The sequence below is a fragment of the Myotis brandtii genome, unplaced genomic scaffold (assembly GCF_000412655.1).
Source record: "Myotis brandtii unplaced genomic scaffold, ASM41265v1 scaffold540, whole genome shotgun sequence".
Taxonomy (NCBI): domain Eukaryota; kingdom Metazoa; phylum Chordata; class Mammalia; order Chiroptera; family Vespertilionidae; genus Myotis; species Myotis brandtii.
This window is the reverse complement of record NW_005369990.1, coordinates 1,502,475-1,516,796: the sequence shown is the minus strand read 5'-3', so window position 1 is coordinate 1,516,796 and position 14,322 is coordinate 1,502,475. Positions and strand designations below refer to the sequence as shown.

The following is a 14,322-nucleotide window of genomic DNA, read 5'->3' as shown; positions in this document are numbered from 1 at the left end:
ACCTCTAATATAATGTATTAAAACTTTATAAAGATATGCCTCCATGCTCTGAGGGCTGGTTCCTGCCTCAAACCTCGCCCTCCCAGGAAACAGCTCGGGGAGGGCGCAGCTGTGGCTAAGAGGACCCAGGACTCAGTGCGTCCACGCTCCGAGGGCGGGTTCCTGCCTGAAAACTCACTGCCCTCGCGGGAAACAGCTCGGGGAGGGTGCAGCCGTTTCCAAGACAACCCCTGCAGGACTGACTTCCTTCCGGTTGGTCGAGTCTCAGTCGTGATGTTACACCCAGGGTTTTATATAAATAGATTTGAAATTTTTTTACAGTGAGAATACATGATCTTTATAATTAGAAAAAGCAATAAAGTAGTTTCCATGGTGGGAATATGGGTATGTGTGACAACAAGCATGCAATCTGAAAATCCCTAAAGAAATGAAGAAGAGTCAGTTGTACTCAAAATAGTCAAAAGTGCCCTGGCGGTTAGTTGGAGCATCATCCCATACACCAAAATGTTAATAGAATTCAGGATTTTGTACTTTTCTATTGTACATCATTCACTCTGTGTGTTCTTTTTTAAAAATGTTTTTATTGATTTTTAGAGAGACAGGAAAAAAGGAGAGGGATAGAGAGAAACATCGATGTGAGAGAAATACATGGATTGGCTGCCTCCCACATGCATCCTGACAGGGCTGGGATGGCGCCCTTGACCAGAATCAAACCTGGGACCCTTCAATCAGAGGGCTGATGCTCTACTCACTAAGCTAAACCAGCCAGGGCAGGAATTTTTACTTTTTACAGGTTTTTGAAATATCTGAGTTTCCACAGTAAGTATTTTCAACATAAAACATTTAACATTTATTAATAGTGAAAGCAAGTAAGAGAAATAAAATTATTCCTGGAAAAAGTCACTCATCTTCTAGATCTGCACTGTCCAATAAAATAGGTTAGGAGACTATCAAGCACATGATGTGTGCCTGTTCTAATTGAGATATCCTGAGAGATAAAATATATACCAGACTCAGTGTCTATCTGGAGGACTTGCATGAAAAAGAATATAAAATACCTAATTAGTATTGATCACTTGTTGAAGTAATTGATATATTGGATTAAATAAAATATACTATTAAAACTAATTTCACTTGCTTCTTTCTAGTTTTTTTTCATGTATAACTCACTATATGTGCACTGGACAATGCTGCTCTGAACAAAGAGAAGAAACGGGAGCTAATGAATTACTCTGGCATTGTTCTTTAGTTAATATAAACATTTCTATTTATACGTGTTTTTCTCAGTTACTTTCAGATTCTTTCTACCAAATACATTAATTCAAAAACAAATTATCACATTTAAAAAGGGAGAAATTAACAGGATACCATATTCAAAAGATCCAAAATGCCTTGTATTTTATTCGGAAGTTGTATCTCCAAAAGATTACACAACCTGGGGGAGGATAAGGGACTTTGCTTTGCTTGGAATTCAAACAAGGCTTCTAAATGTACTATATTTCTAAGTTGCTAAAAATTTTGTATATTAGTTATTAGAAACTAGGAATCCTTAAATTAGGGTCTAATTTTGCTTAGTGCCTCTTATTTTCTTTGGCATAAAATTTTTACTTTTTATAACATTACTGGTTATATTTAATCAGGGCTCTATTTAAACAGGCACGAGTTCAAAGTTTATATTCTGCCTTTAATAATGTGTACTCAGGCAGGATGCATTGAAAGGTAAATAAAAAACCATTTATAAAATTACTACTTTCATCACATTTCCCACATTGACACTCTTACACAGCTTTTAATTAGGCAAATTATTTAATTATATTCAGTAACATGTCAAACAACTATAAAAAAAATCCAAATATTTCTACCCTGAAACAATACATTCTAAAAACCAAGAATATGTGACCTTGATTCCAATCTACCTGTTAGTGATACAAGGGAGGAAGTGTATGAATTGTGCAAAGGTTAATATTCTCGTACAATAACCCAAATGGAAGAAAATTCCTTCACACAGCCTCTCTTTGGTATTAATGCTGTTACTTTCATGCACTGGAAGGGGATATTTTTTAAATTCCTTTCTCTAAAAAGAACGGAAAATTCTCATGTTATAACTTTATCATTCTCTTATTAATTCAGTACATATTTATTGTTTCTCCAAAAAGTAAGGCTTTGTACTAACATGCTATAAGGGATATAAATTAAAAACAGATATAGATTTTGCTAATAACAGCTCATAATACAATAGAGATGAGAAGTTGGCCCATCTCAATTTCCCCTCAACTAGAAAGTAGATAAAATATCAGGGTCAATAGTTAAGCCAGAAAAGTAGACAGTTTAGTTAAGAGAAGTTTCGAAATATGCCCTTCATGACCAATAATGACAACACTAACTTTTCCCTTTTAAAAAAAGAGAGAGAAAATTCAAATTTTTTCACTACTTCAACATATGCTTTTATAATTTTATAATGCGTACCACTGGTAAAGGTTAAGAAGAATATAAAGTATAAGGAAAAATTATTTTGTTTTTCTTCTTCATTACTGGAAGTATTTCTATATTTTATTTAGTTGCATTCTTCATTTCTCTTAACAGAAATATTTACATGATTCTGTATTGGATACTTAGAAAAATAATACACAGGCTAAACAAAAGACAATATAATTCCATGTACTACTAAAGTCCAAGAGAACAAATCTCCGAAAATCTAGACTCTGGCAAAATTTCCCAACTTATGTCTTAACATGAGATTAGATAATATTCAACAATAGAATAATACAGTATGTACATAAATGTATTGATTGTTTCTAACTACCATAAAAAGCTAATATATAATACTGTGTAATGTTTACTAAGCACCAGGTAGTGTTCTAAGTGCTTTAAAAACACTAATTTTTAATCTTTATACAATTCAATGAAGTAGGTATTAACTTCACTTGACAGATAAGAAAACAGAGATGCAGGAAACCTAAGTAATGTGACCAAGAGTCACACAGCTGCAGAATAGCAGGGCATTCCAATTTAGCTAGTCTCTCTCCACAATCATACTCAACCACTAGAGCATCTACCTCTACTGTAAATATTATGTATCCAAAGCCCTTAATTCTAAATCAAAAGAAAGGGTCTGTATTTTATACCAGAAAGAGAGGCATTTCTAAGAGTAGAAATTTAGAAATGGTTCATTTTGTAAAGTGTTACTTGATAATTTACAATTTAAATTGAAATTCATTATGTTAAAGCTTTTTTCTCTTTGCAAACAAAGGCCTTCATGTAAAATTTCTTTTACATAGGGCTGATTTTATAGACACACACAGATTAAAAACTGTTTCATGAGATATAATGACTAATATTTTGAGTGCTTCCTATTTGCCAGACACTGTCCTAAGTGCTTTACACATATTACTTCTTTTAATTCTCATAATCCTATAATTATGTAATATATGGAACTACTCTAACGTACAGCTGAGGAGACTGAGGTATGAGAAGGTTAAATAACTTGTCTAAGGCCAGACAGCAAGAGCTGGCTTTTGGACCCAGGCCACAGTCTGATTCCAGAACCCACATTCTTAACAATTTTACTATATTAATTTGTCAAGATAAGAAACTTTTAAAGAATTATTACTTTCTCCAGAAGTTCTTAATATAAACACTCAAGAAAAATAATCACTTATAATTTAACCAAGGTATTAAGTGTTTTCCCTTTTAACCATAAGTGAGAAGAAGCACAGTAGAACATTAATTTTTACACATACTACTGTTTTGTTTTTGTTAAATTTATATTATCAAAATTGTTACCAAGCTCACAAACTTCAGAAAAATGTATAATGAGCAAATCATTTCAAACACTGGAAGTATTTAATTCTGGCTTGACCTTAGAAGACCACAATCTATTGGCCTTTCAGTGGGTACACAGAAAACAGGCTAGAACATAGAGACAAAATATAAAGGAGAAAAGGGGTGAAATGCCATTTAATGTATGGGATTTTGTGATAATATACAAATACATATGGTTAAGACAGATCATCTGAAGCAAATATGTATATTAACAAATAATTATAACAAGAAATATATAATCATTTGTTAGCGTATCAGCATGGGAGTACAGCATTGAGAATCATAAAGATTACCCAAAAAAGTGGAGGAAGGCTTCACAGAGAAGGCATTTATTTTTTGTAACAGGTAACTGTTTTCATAAAAACTAAAATATAATTTGGAAAATTCATACTTAATTCATTAATGATGAATTTACCAGTCAAAAGAGTCTGGTGCTTATTTTTAAATCTCTAAAAATCATGACAAATTAAAATCAGCTTTTAAAAATAGGTAGATTGCCCTAACTGGTTTGGCTCAGTGGACAGAGCATCGGCCTGCGGACTGAAAGGTCCCAGGTTTGATTCTGGTCAAGGGCATGTACCTTGGTTGCGGGCACATCACCAGTGGGAGGTGTGCAGGAGGCAGCTGATCGATGTTTCTCTCTCAATGATGTTTCTAACTCTCTCTCCCTTCCTCTCTGTAAAAAATCAATAAAATATATATTTTTAAAAAAATAGGTAGATCATGCCCTAGCCAGTTTGGCTCAATGGATAGAGCATCGACCTACAGACTAAAGGGTCCCAGGTTCGATTCTGGTCAAGGGCACATGCCCGGGTTGAAGGCTCGATCCCCAGTGGGGAGCGTGCAGGAGGCAGCTAATCAATGATTCTCTCTCATCATTGATGTTTCTATCTCTCTCTCCCTATTCCTTCCTCTCTGAAATTAATAAAAATATTTTTAAAAATAAAAATAAAAACAGGTAGATCACATAACAATGAAAATGTAACTTATAGCAAAATTAAATACAGTAACAATTTAGAATGACCTATTAAGTTAGTTGCTCATTTCTTTGATTTCATTTAGCATTGATCTGACTCACTGTGGAAGGTTACATTCGTACAAGTTTACACAGTTTAATGATTAACTATATTCACCTGCCAACCTTATGTGGCAAACAGTGGTATATATAGAGTTCAGAAATCTAGGTCAGCTTGGAAGAGAAAACTTGTCCCAAATTGCTTGAAATTGAATAATTAAGATAAAATGTACACGATTAAGCTCTTTCTTTTTATTATTCCTCTAGTTATCTCTTCCAGAATTGACCAAGACTATTATTCACCATTTGATTCTATATCTCCACAGCCAAAATCAAGATTTGCTATGTTAGATGATGTAAAAATTTTAGCCAATGGCCTTCTTCAATTAGGGCATGGTCTTAAAGACTTTGTCCATAAGACTAAGGGCCAAATTAATGACATATTTGAAAAACTCAACATATTTGATCAGTCTTTCTACGATCTATCACTGCAAACTAATGAAATAAAAGAAGAAGAAAAGAAACTTAGAACAACTACATCCAAACTACAAGTCAAAAATGAAGAAGTGAAGAATATGTCACTTGAACTCAACTCAAAACTTGAAAACGTCCTAGAAGAAAAAATTCTACTTCAACAAAAAGTGAGGTATTTGGAAGAGCAATTAACCAATTTAATTAAAAATCAACCTGAAATTCAGGAACACCCAGAGGTAACTTCACTTAAAGTAAGTAGAAACCAAAAAGTATTCATGATTATGTTTAAATGTGGATCATTTAAAAAAATATTTAAGATAAGCTACTTTAAATACTTGTTGCACAATTGAAATACTGTATTTTTTTTAAGAAAAAAAGCCTCCAGGCTTTTTTAAAATTTTTTATAAAATTTTCCATTATAATTTTCAGTTAGTTTTTGTTTCCCTAACATTAAATATGAAAACTAAACTATTTTTCAAATGAAAATTATAGCCTTACAGTTAAATAATAAAATATGGAACACAATATTTGCACATTATTGGAGGCAAGAAAAATGTTAAAGGAATCTAACTTGAAACTATTCTTCCATGTTTAAAATAAATAAAAGTAATACAGTAAATGGTAAAGATTTATTTCTATTAAAATACAGGGTTGGGGGGGGGTTGTTTTGTTTTTTATTTTTATTTAATTGAAGTAGTTTAAAGTTCAGGAAATCAGATTTTAGAGATGGTACATTTATAAAAAACATTTTAAAAAGTATGTACTATTTGAAAGAACACACAAGAGTAAAATAATTACCTATATTCATTTTTCTAATCTACTATTAGCTTTAAAAATTAGACTGTGATAGTGTTATAATAAATAAAAAAATTTAACAAAAATGAAAAAAGAAACTTCTAACCAACCTATAACCTATGCCCAGACTTTTGTAGAACAGCAAGATAACAGCATCAAAGACCTTCTCCAGACTGTGGAAGAGCAATATAGACAATTAAACCAACAGCATAGTCAAATAAAAGAAATAGAAAATCAGGTAAGTCGATATTTTAATGATATATCCAATCTTTTACATAAATTTTAGGTTTATGAAAACACTGAACCCTAAAATGACTTTAAATAATTATAGCTGAAGAGTGAGTAAAAGGATCACATCAGCATAACTGTTATGCTTGCAGGCTCTGAAGCTGATAAACTTACCAGGGTTTGAATCTTGAGTCTAAAATTTCTGTGTGACCTTCAATAAATTACTTAACCCCTTTGTCTCTCACTTTCCTCACTCACTCTATGGAGATAGTAATAAGAAAATATCTTATAGGATTGTTATGAGAAAGAAGGATTGATTCATGTAAAGTATGTCCTCAATGTAACAGCCAAAGTGATTATTAAAATTTAAATTAGATCATGTCTCTCTGTTCAAAATCCTACAATGGCTTCTCGCCTCGCTCACAGGCCTGTAAGACCCCAGATGAGCCTTTACTATGTCACTGACTTCATCTCTTCTACTCTAGTCATATAAGCCTCTTCACTGTTACCCAAAGACTTCAATCATGCTGCCATCTCAGGGCCTCTGCCTTGCTGTTCCCGCCTGGAGCGCTCTTCTCCCTGGTTCTGCAAGGCCCACTCTCATTTTCTTTGGGTCTTTCCAAATACAGAATTCTCAATGAAGTCTTCTAGGGTCACTTAAAAATTAGAATCCCCTACTCCCATCCTTGAAACCTACCTCCTTCATTACTCTTTTTTTCCTTAGCACCTACCTCTATTTAACATAATATATTTTTTAGTTATTTATTTTGTCTGTCCCTGCACTAGTATGTAAGCTCCATGAGTACAGGGATTTTCTTCCATTTGTAAAACTGCTGTTGCCTCAGAATATAGCACACTGTCTGACACTTACTAGGCACTTAATAAATATATGTTGAATTAATAAAGGTAATGGCATAGCACAAAAAAGTCAATAAAAACTTACTCTTATTAGAAACTGTGTACCTGATAATTAAGTTTAATTCCCAACAATAAAATTAATCTAAAATGTAAACAACTGGCTAGGTAAGAAAAATACCTATTTAGAATAAAGCTGTCAGAATCTAAGCATTCCAATATATAATACCACTAGAGTGCACGGATTTGTGCATCGGTGGGGTCCCTCGGCCTGGCCTGCAGGGATAGGGCCGAAACCGACTCTCCAACATCCCCAGAGGGGTCCCGGGTTGGGAGAGGGCACAAGCCAGGCCGAGGGACGCCACCGATGCACGAATCCGTGCACTGGGCCTCTAGTGGTATTATATATTGGAATGCTTAGATCCGGCTGATCGGGGCTGGTAAGGGACTGCAGGAAGGCTCCAGGGCATGTCCGGACCATCTCGCACAGTACCGATCAGCTGGAACCCAGCAGCAAGCTAACTTACTGGTCAGTGCACGTCATAACGACTGGTCCAACGGTCAGACACTTAGTATATTAGGCTTTTATTATATAGGATAGTTTGAAATATTAATTAATAATACTATTAAACAGTCATTCAAGAGGGTTCAAAAATAACAGAGTTGGAGAAATGGATTAAAAAATAGTTGCCAAGAATTATAGAACAAATATTATTACCAATTTCCAGTAAACCAACATATCATTATATGTTTCAGTAATTACGTGACATTAATTTTAGTAGGTTATTTTTGCTAATTTATGAATCATAATTTGGTAGGTTATTTTTTAAAAATTTTCCAGTTTTTTTGACAAGTAGTTTTGATTTCCATAATTTCATTCTTATTTTGTTATTTTTCTAAATTATTTTTCCTATATCTTTTATTATGATTAAATGAACCTGCTGACATAAAAAACTAACACTAGTAACAGAAAATATTATATACATACTCTGCTTTTCTCAGACAATCAATAAGAAGAGTTTTCAGCCTATAAATTGCAAACCTAGCAAACATTAAATAAGCTGTTATTGCTAAACTTACAGGACAATGAAATATTGAAAATATTGAAAGTAAATAAATAAGCCTGCCAATTTGTTACCTTTACAGATATGTTTACATGTCAAAAACTATCAGAAAACAGCCTTGTTTGAATTATATGCTATGTCTTAAAGGCAGGTCTGAGAAACAATAAAATCTGCAACTGAGAATTAATGAATTTAAAATCTGCTTTGCTACTGATTACAACATATATTCTATTCAGATAAATAAATAGAACATATTAAAATATTTATGCAAAATCTCTGCCTTTGGTCTTGATGTCTCTTTGCCTTGCTCTTTCTGTATTTTTTAATTCATTAAATAATGTGCCTGATTAAATATTTTTAGAACAGATCTGTATAATCTGTATAGCATCGTTTATCCCTCTTAAAAATCAAAAGCAAATCCTGACGGGTGTGGTTTAGTGGTTGAGTGTCAACCAATGAACCAGGAGGTCACAGTTCAATGCCTGGTCAGAGCACATGCCGGGGTTGCAGGCTCCACCCCCAGTGATGGGGAGAGGTACAGGAGGCAGCTGATTTAATGACTCTCATCATTGATGTTTATATCTCTTCTCTTTCTCCCTCTCTCTAAAATCAATAAAATATATTTTTAAAAAACCAAAAGCAATAACACATTATGAATTAAAAGATACATGCAAGTCGTACTTTTAATATCCTCACTCAGATTCCCCTAACTGTATATTCAGTATCATTTTTAAAAGTACATTTATATTCTTTTATCAGTTAAGAAGAACTGGTATTCAAGAATCCACAGAAAATTCTCTTTCTCCAAAACCAAGAGCACCCAGAACTACTCCCTCTCTTCACTTAAATGAAACAAAAAATGTACCACATGATGGTAAGATAATTTGGTTTCCTTCCTGAAGCTATTATCAAATTCTTCTTCCATCACAAAATCTCTATTCTCAGGGCCTGTTCTAGACTAAAAGAGAGTAAAGAGACAAAGCTACCCAATACGACGTCAACCTAAATTGAATCCTGATGTTTTAGTCTTTTTAACCCTATAAAATACATTCTTAAAATAATCAGAGATATATGAATATAGACTTGATATTAGATAATATGGAATTATTATTAATTTTCTTAGATGTAATAGTGGTATTGTAGTCATGTAAAAGAATAATCTCATGGTAATAACTATTTTGGCATTCTTTGCATAACATGCTATCTAATAAAAATGCTTAGCATAAAGTACTTCTTCAGTAATACATTAATTTCAGTAATACATTACTGAAGAAGGCTCAAGGCTACATTCACTATAATTCCATAAAATGTCAAGATCTCAAGCTCTAAAGATATTGTTCTTATTACTATATCTTATGTAGTAACATTTTGTTGATTCTAGACATTCCTGCTGATTGTACCACCATTTATAACAAAGGTGAACATACAAGTGGCATCTATTCCATTAGACCCAGCGACTCTCAAGTTTTTAATGTCTACTGTGATGTTAAATCAGGTAAAACCAGCCTACAAAGAAAACAGACAGTAGTTAGTTCAGGTTACTTACTACCTATTAGTAATACTGATCCTGTCATTTTTATTCTGAATATATATCAAATGAAATATATATAACATGAGTAATAGTTATATAGATCTAATACTTATATTTGTCTTTTTAATATATGTACTTATGCATATATTAAATATTTTCCATAAAATAATCTAAAATGACTATTGTCAATAAGTTTAAGACAAATTAATTAGTTATCCTTTACTTAATGTCTTGACCATAATAAATAATAAAGTAACAGCATTAATAATTATCTTACACAGCCACCAATCAAAACCAAACCAAGTAAAAGTCTTTTGTTAAATCTATCAGCATCAATCTACTAAAAATGCACTGTTGTTCACTGTATTCAGATAGTTCCTGGACATTAATTCAACACCGAATAGATGGATCACAAAACTTCAATGAAACTTGGGAAAACTACAAATATGGTTTTGGGCGGCTTGATGGTAAGGTGACTTCATATTCATTCATTTACTTGTTAAAAATATTTATTTATTATAGACTGGGCATTAGGAATGTAACAATGAATGAGAACAGTCCCAGCCTTCATAGGACTTAACAGTTACACATGTTAGTAATTACACTTATTATGTATTTATTTAAATTATACTACTCTAAACTAGATGTCTGCTCTTAAGTATACTTATCATAATTTAATTAGATGGCTTCTAATAATCATAATTATTAAAAAACAATTATAATTAAATGCTATATATTTTGATACATGGTAAATGCTATGAATGACGAAGAAAACCATCCTTATCACTAGTCACTCTACTTTCTTGTTAGCATCTTAGATATCAATTATTGGAGGATGTAAGAGGTGAAGCTGTCAGATGTACAGTATAAACCGTTTAGATTTCAATTATTTAAATAATATAAATGTATACTATAAGATGTGTTTAAAATAAATTAGTTCTCCAAAAGTATTATACTTTGATCACAGAATAAAATTAGTAAATAGATAAAAAATAAAATTAGTAAAATAAAAAGAGGTTTACATGTTATAGAATCCATGAATGATGTACAAGTAAACATTTATAAAATGGAAAATATTCATCATTTTATCAAATTTTTAAACACTCAATACTATTTGAGCATTAAAAATCTTTTTGTATTCAAACTACCAGTTAAATCACCAACTAAAAGGTATATTCAGTAATGTTTTGTAGCTTCAAATCTTCTACTAGTAAGAATGAATCAACCCCAAAATAAAAGGCTGACAGTTAATTTCAAAGTACTCATTTATTTTGGAAAGAAGATAAGCCACTTATAATGCATTCCAAAGTCTATACATGAATAAGTGCCCAATATATGGCTCTGTTCATATCTTTAAATTAGGTTTTCTTATATTAAGTCACTGGAAGCACATAGGAAATCAGTTTTGGTACCAAATTTCTATTTCTCAAGTATGCCATTTTCCATCCATTGGTGGTAGTTGTTACTTGCTTGGTGTTGAAAAAGCCAACTTTTCCTTGCTTCCTGGTTTCTAGCTATAGCAAAATTGATTGAACACTGTTGACAGTAATCTTAATGTTTAGCCTGTCTTTGTCAGCCTTCCCATTAAATTATGTTTGAGATTTTAAAAAAAGAAAGTAAGCTAGTTGCAGTTGCAATTCTTAAAATGAACTCTCTTAGTAATTCAATATCAATAGAAAATTGACATTTTCCTTAAATATTTTAATAAAAAGGGTTGTGATATTTAAAAAACATCTATCTGTATTTATGTTGTTTTAATTCCAAATAAAAATAATTTTTTCCATTATAGAGAAAAGTTATTAAAATTATACTCTTTAACTTTAAATGTTTTTAAATTTTTATTTTCTTCTTTTTCTACAAACAACAACATATATATCAAGCAATTGTCAAAGGCCAAGATTATATCTGAGAAAAATGACTTATCATCCAGGTCTCTGGAAATACTTATCAAATCTCTTCATAGTATATGGTATTAATAAACAGTTGATAGTAAAGCCAGTACAGATAATATTTTACCAATGATCAGACCTAAAAATATCTATAATAGACTAATATGTTTAACCCATGAACTGTGGTTCACAATATCCATTTGAGAAAAAATAATCAGACTTAGGCAAGCCTACTAATATTTTTAACATTTTTGTACATGTAACGATCTTCAATAAAATTGTTTCAAAAAGAAATATTTTAAGAGACTCTAAAATAACTAAGGAATTTGAGACTAAAACAACTCATTTATTTACACTAGTAAAAAAATTTTCTCAAAAAAATAAAAAGTTATTACCTAATCTGCAGTTAACAATCCACAGATTTTTACAACTTTTCTTTTCAGGAGAATTTTGGTTGGGTCTAGAGAAGATATACTCCATAGTAAAGCAATCTAATTACATTTTACGAATTGAACTAGAAGATTGGAAAGACACCAAGCATTATATTGAATATTCTTTTGACCTGGGAAATCATGAAACCAACTATAAACTACACCTAGTTGAGATTACCGGCAATGTACCCAGTACACTCCTGGTAAACAAAGATTTGGTGTTTTCTACTTGGGATCACAGAGCAAAAGGACACTTCAATTGTCCAGAAAGTTATTCAGGTATCTTTTCCTAATATCAATACTTTGTTTTTCTATGTTTACACTATCTTCCTAAAGTATCTACAATGCCAACTCTTTAAAAGCTGAATCCCAAATAATCACTTTTCTACAGGTAAAACATATCTTAATATGTGTTAATGTAAGTATTATTAGCACATATAACATCTTAATATAAGTATCATATTAAGTGTTATATTACGTGCTAACTCAACTTGTGTTTTTTTTACCTTTAACCTTGCTCAGATATTTTATTTTTGGTGGAGTATATGAGTCTTGTACAGATTATCCTATATAATAAAAGGGTAATATGCAAATCGACCAAACGGTGGAACGACCGGTTGCTATGGCACGCACTGACCATCAAGGGGCAGATGCTCAACATAGGAGCTGCCCCCTGGTGGTCAGTGCGCTCCTACAGAGGAGCGCCGCTCAGCCACAAGCCGGGCTATCGGCTGGCGAGTGCAGTGGCAGTGGCGGGAACCTCTCCCGCCTCCATGGAGCACTAAGGACGTCCGACTGCCGACTTAGGCCCACTCCCATCGGGGAACGGGCCTAAACCGGCAGTCGGACATCATCCAAGGGCTCCCGGACTGCTAAAGGGCGCAGGCTGGGCTAAGGGACCCCCCCCCCCGAGTGCACGAATGTTGTGCACCAGGCCTCTAGTTTAAAATAAAGATACATGCATACAACACTGTCATATTTATAAGAAATAAAGATATACTTCATGTGGAAATACAGTAACAATAACTACATACGAGTTTCTATCCATTCAATTGCATATCTATCTTCTTTAGGAGGCTGGTGGTGGCATGATGTATGTGAAGAAAACAACCTAAATGGTAAATATAACAAGCCAAGAACAAAAACTAAGCCAGAGAGGAGAAGAGGAATATGTTGGAAGTCTCAAAATGGAAGGTTATACTCCATCAAATCAACCAAAATGTTGATCCATCCAAAAGATTCATAACGCTCTGACTGAACTAAGGCAAATTAAAAAACCAATAAATCAAACATTAAAATCACCCCAAGTTACTGTGGTTTAATAATCTGGTATTAAATAGAAGGCTTTAGAAAAAATTATTTTAAAGCCACTGTTGATTTAAGATTAAACATATTATCACATCACCTAAAAGAATACCAATTACCTTCTTAATCAAATTCTCATATCATTTATTCATTTATTTTGTGATATGGAAATCAATTTTAACTAATGGGTAAATTTTTAAACCAGCTACGGCTTAAATAACTTTTTAAAATAAAAGCTTACAAAGAGACTTTTATTTTAAAAGTCATCATGTGGGCTACTTTCACAACCTCCTCGGTTAAAAAAGACTAGTTTCCTTGTTAAAATTCTAAACTTGAATAAGTATAAAAAACTATAAGTATATAGTTTTTAAATACTGTAATACTATTTAATTCAAAACTAAAATTCACTCAATTCATAGTACATGTAAAAATCTATAATATGAATTTTTAAACTGATGCTTTGCCCTAACCGGTTTGGCTCAGTGGATAGAGCGTCGGCCTGTGGACTCAAGGGTCCCAGGTTCGATTCCAGCCAAGGGCATGTACCTTGGTTGCGGGCACATCCCCAGTAGGGGGTGTGCAGGAGGCAGCTGATCGATGTTTCTCTCTCATCGATGTTTCTAACTCTTTATCCCTCTCCCTTCCTCTCTGTAAAAAATCAATAAAATATATTTTAAAAAAACAAAACAAAACAAAAAACCTTTAAACTGATGCTTCATTTTGCTACAAAAGAATTTGGAATATTTAAATGTTTTGTATGCTTTATTTATGAAGTGGTATGAAACACTGTATTGAAATAGGTGCACTGTCTTAAATTCAGTAGTTCATGATTACTAAGTCATATTGACTTTAATATAGGTGCCACTGTACCTTAACATATATTATCTAACTTATCTATAATATATACATTTTA

The 14,322-nt window shown here is 32.5% G+C and overlaps 2 protein-coding genes across 5 annotated transcripts in view; one reads left to right on the top strand and one right to left on the bottom strand.

The window, feature by feature from the left end:
* DOCK7 (dedicator of cytokinesis 7) overlaps positions 1–14,322 on the bottom strand; it is a 164,254-nt gene that overhangs the window by 100,844 nt on the left and 49,088 nt on the right. The gene's annotated exons all lie outside the window — the stretch shown is intronic.
* On the top strand, positions 5,011–13,405 carry ANGPTL3 (angiopoietin-like 3). Its single transcript, XM_005878062.2, has 7 exons — positions 5,011–5,562; positions 6,234–6,344; positions 9,013–9,127; positions 9,635–9,748; positions 10,156–10,251; positions 12,117–12,383; positions 13,178–13,405. The coding sequence occupies exons 1-7, from the start codon at positions 5,065–5,067 to the stop codon at positions 13,348–13,350; spliced, it is 1,374 nt and encodes a 457-aa protein (XP_005878124.1). The 5' UTR covers positions 5,011–5,064; the 3' UTR covers positions 13,351–13,405.

Excerpts from the sequence above, each read along its gene's own strand:
- ANGPTL3 (XM_005878062.2), top strand. The coding sequence starts at position 5,065 with ATGTACACGATTAAGCTCTTTCTTTTTATTATTCCTCTAGTTATCTCT. Across the intron at positions 5,563-6,233 it reads CAGAGGTAACTTCACTTAAA|ACTTTTGTAGAACAGCAAGA; the intron begins GTAAGTAGAAAC and ends ACCTATGCCCAG. Across the intron at positions 9,749-10,155 it reads CTACTGTGATGTTAAATCAG|ATAGTTCCTGGACATTAATT; the intron begins GTAAAACCAGCC and ends CACTGTATTCAG.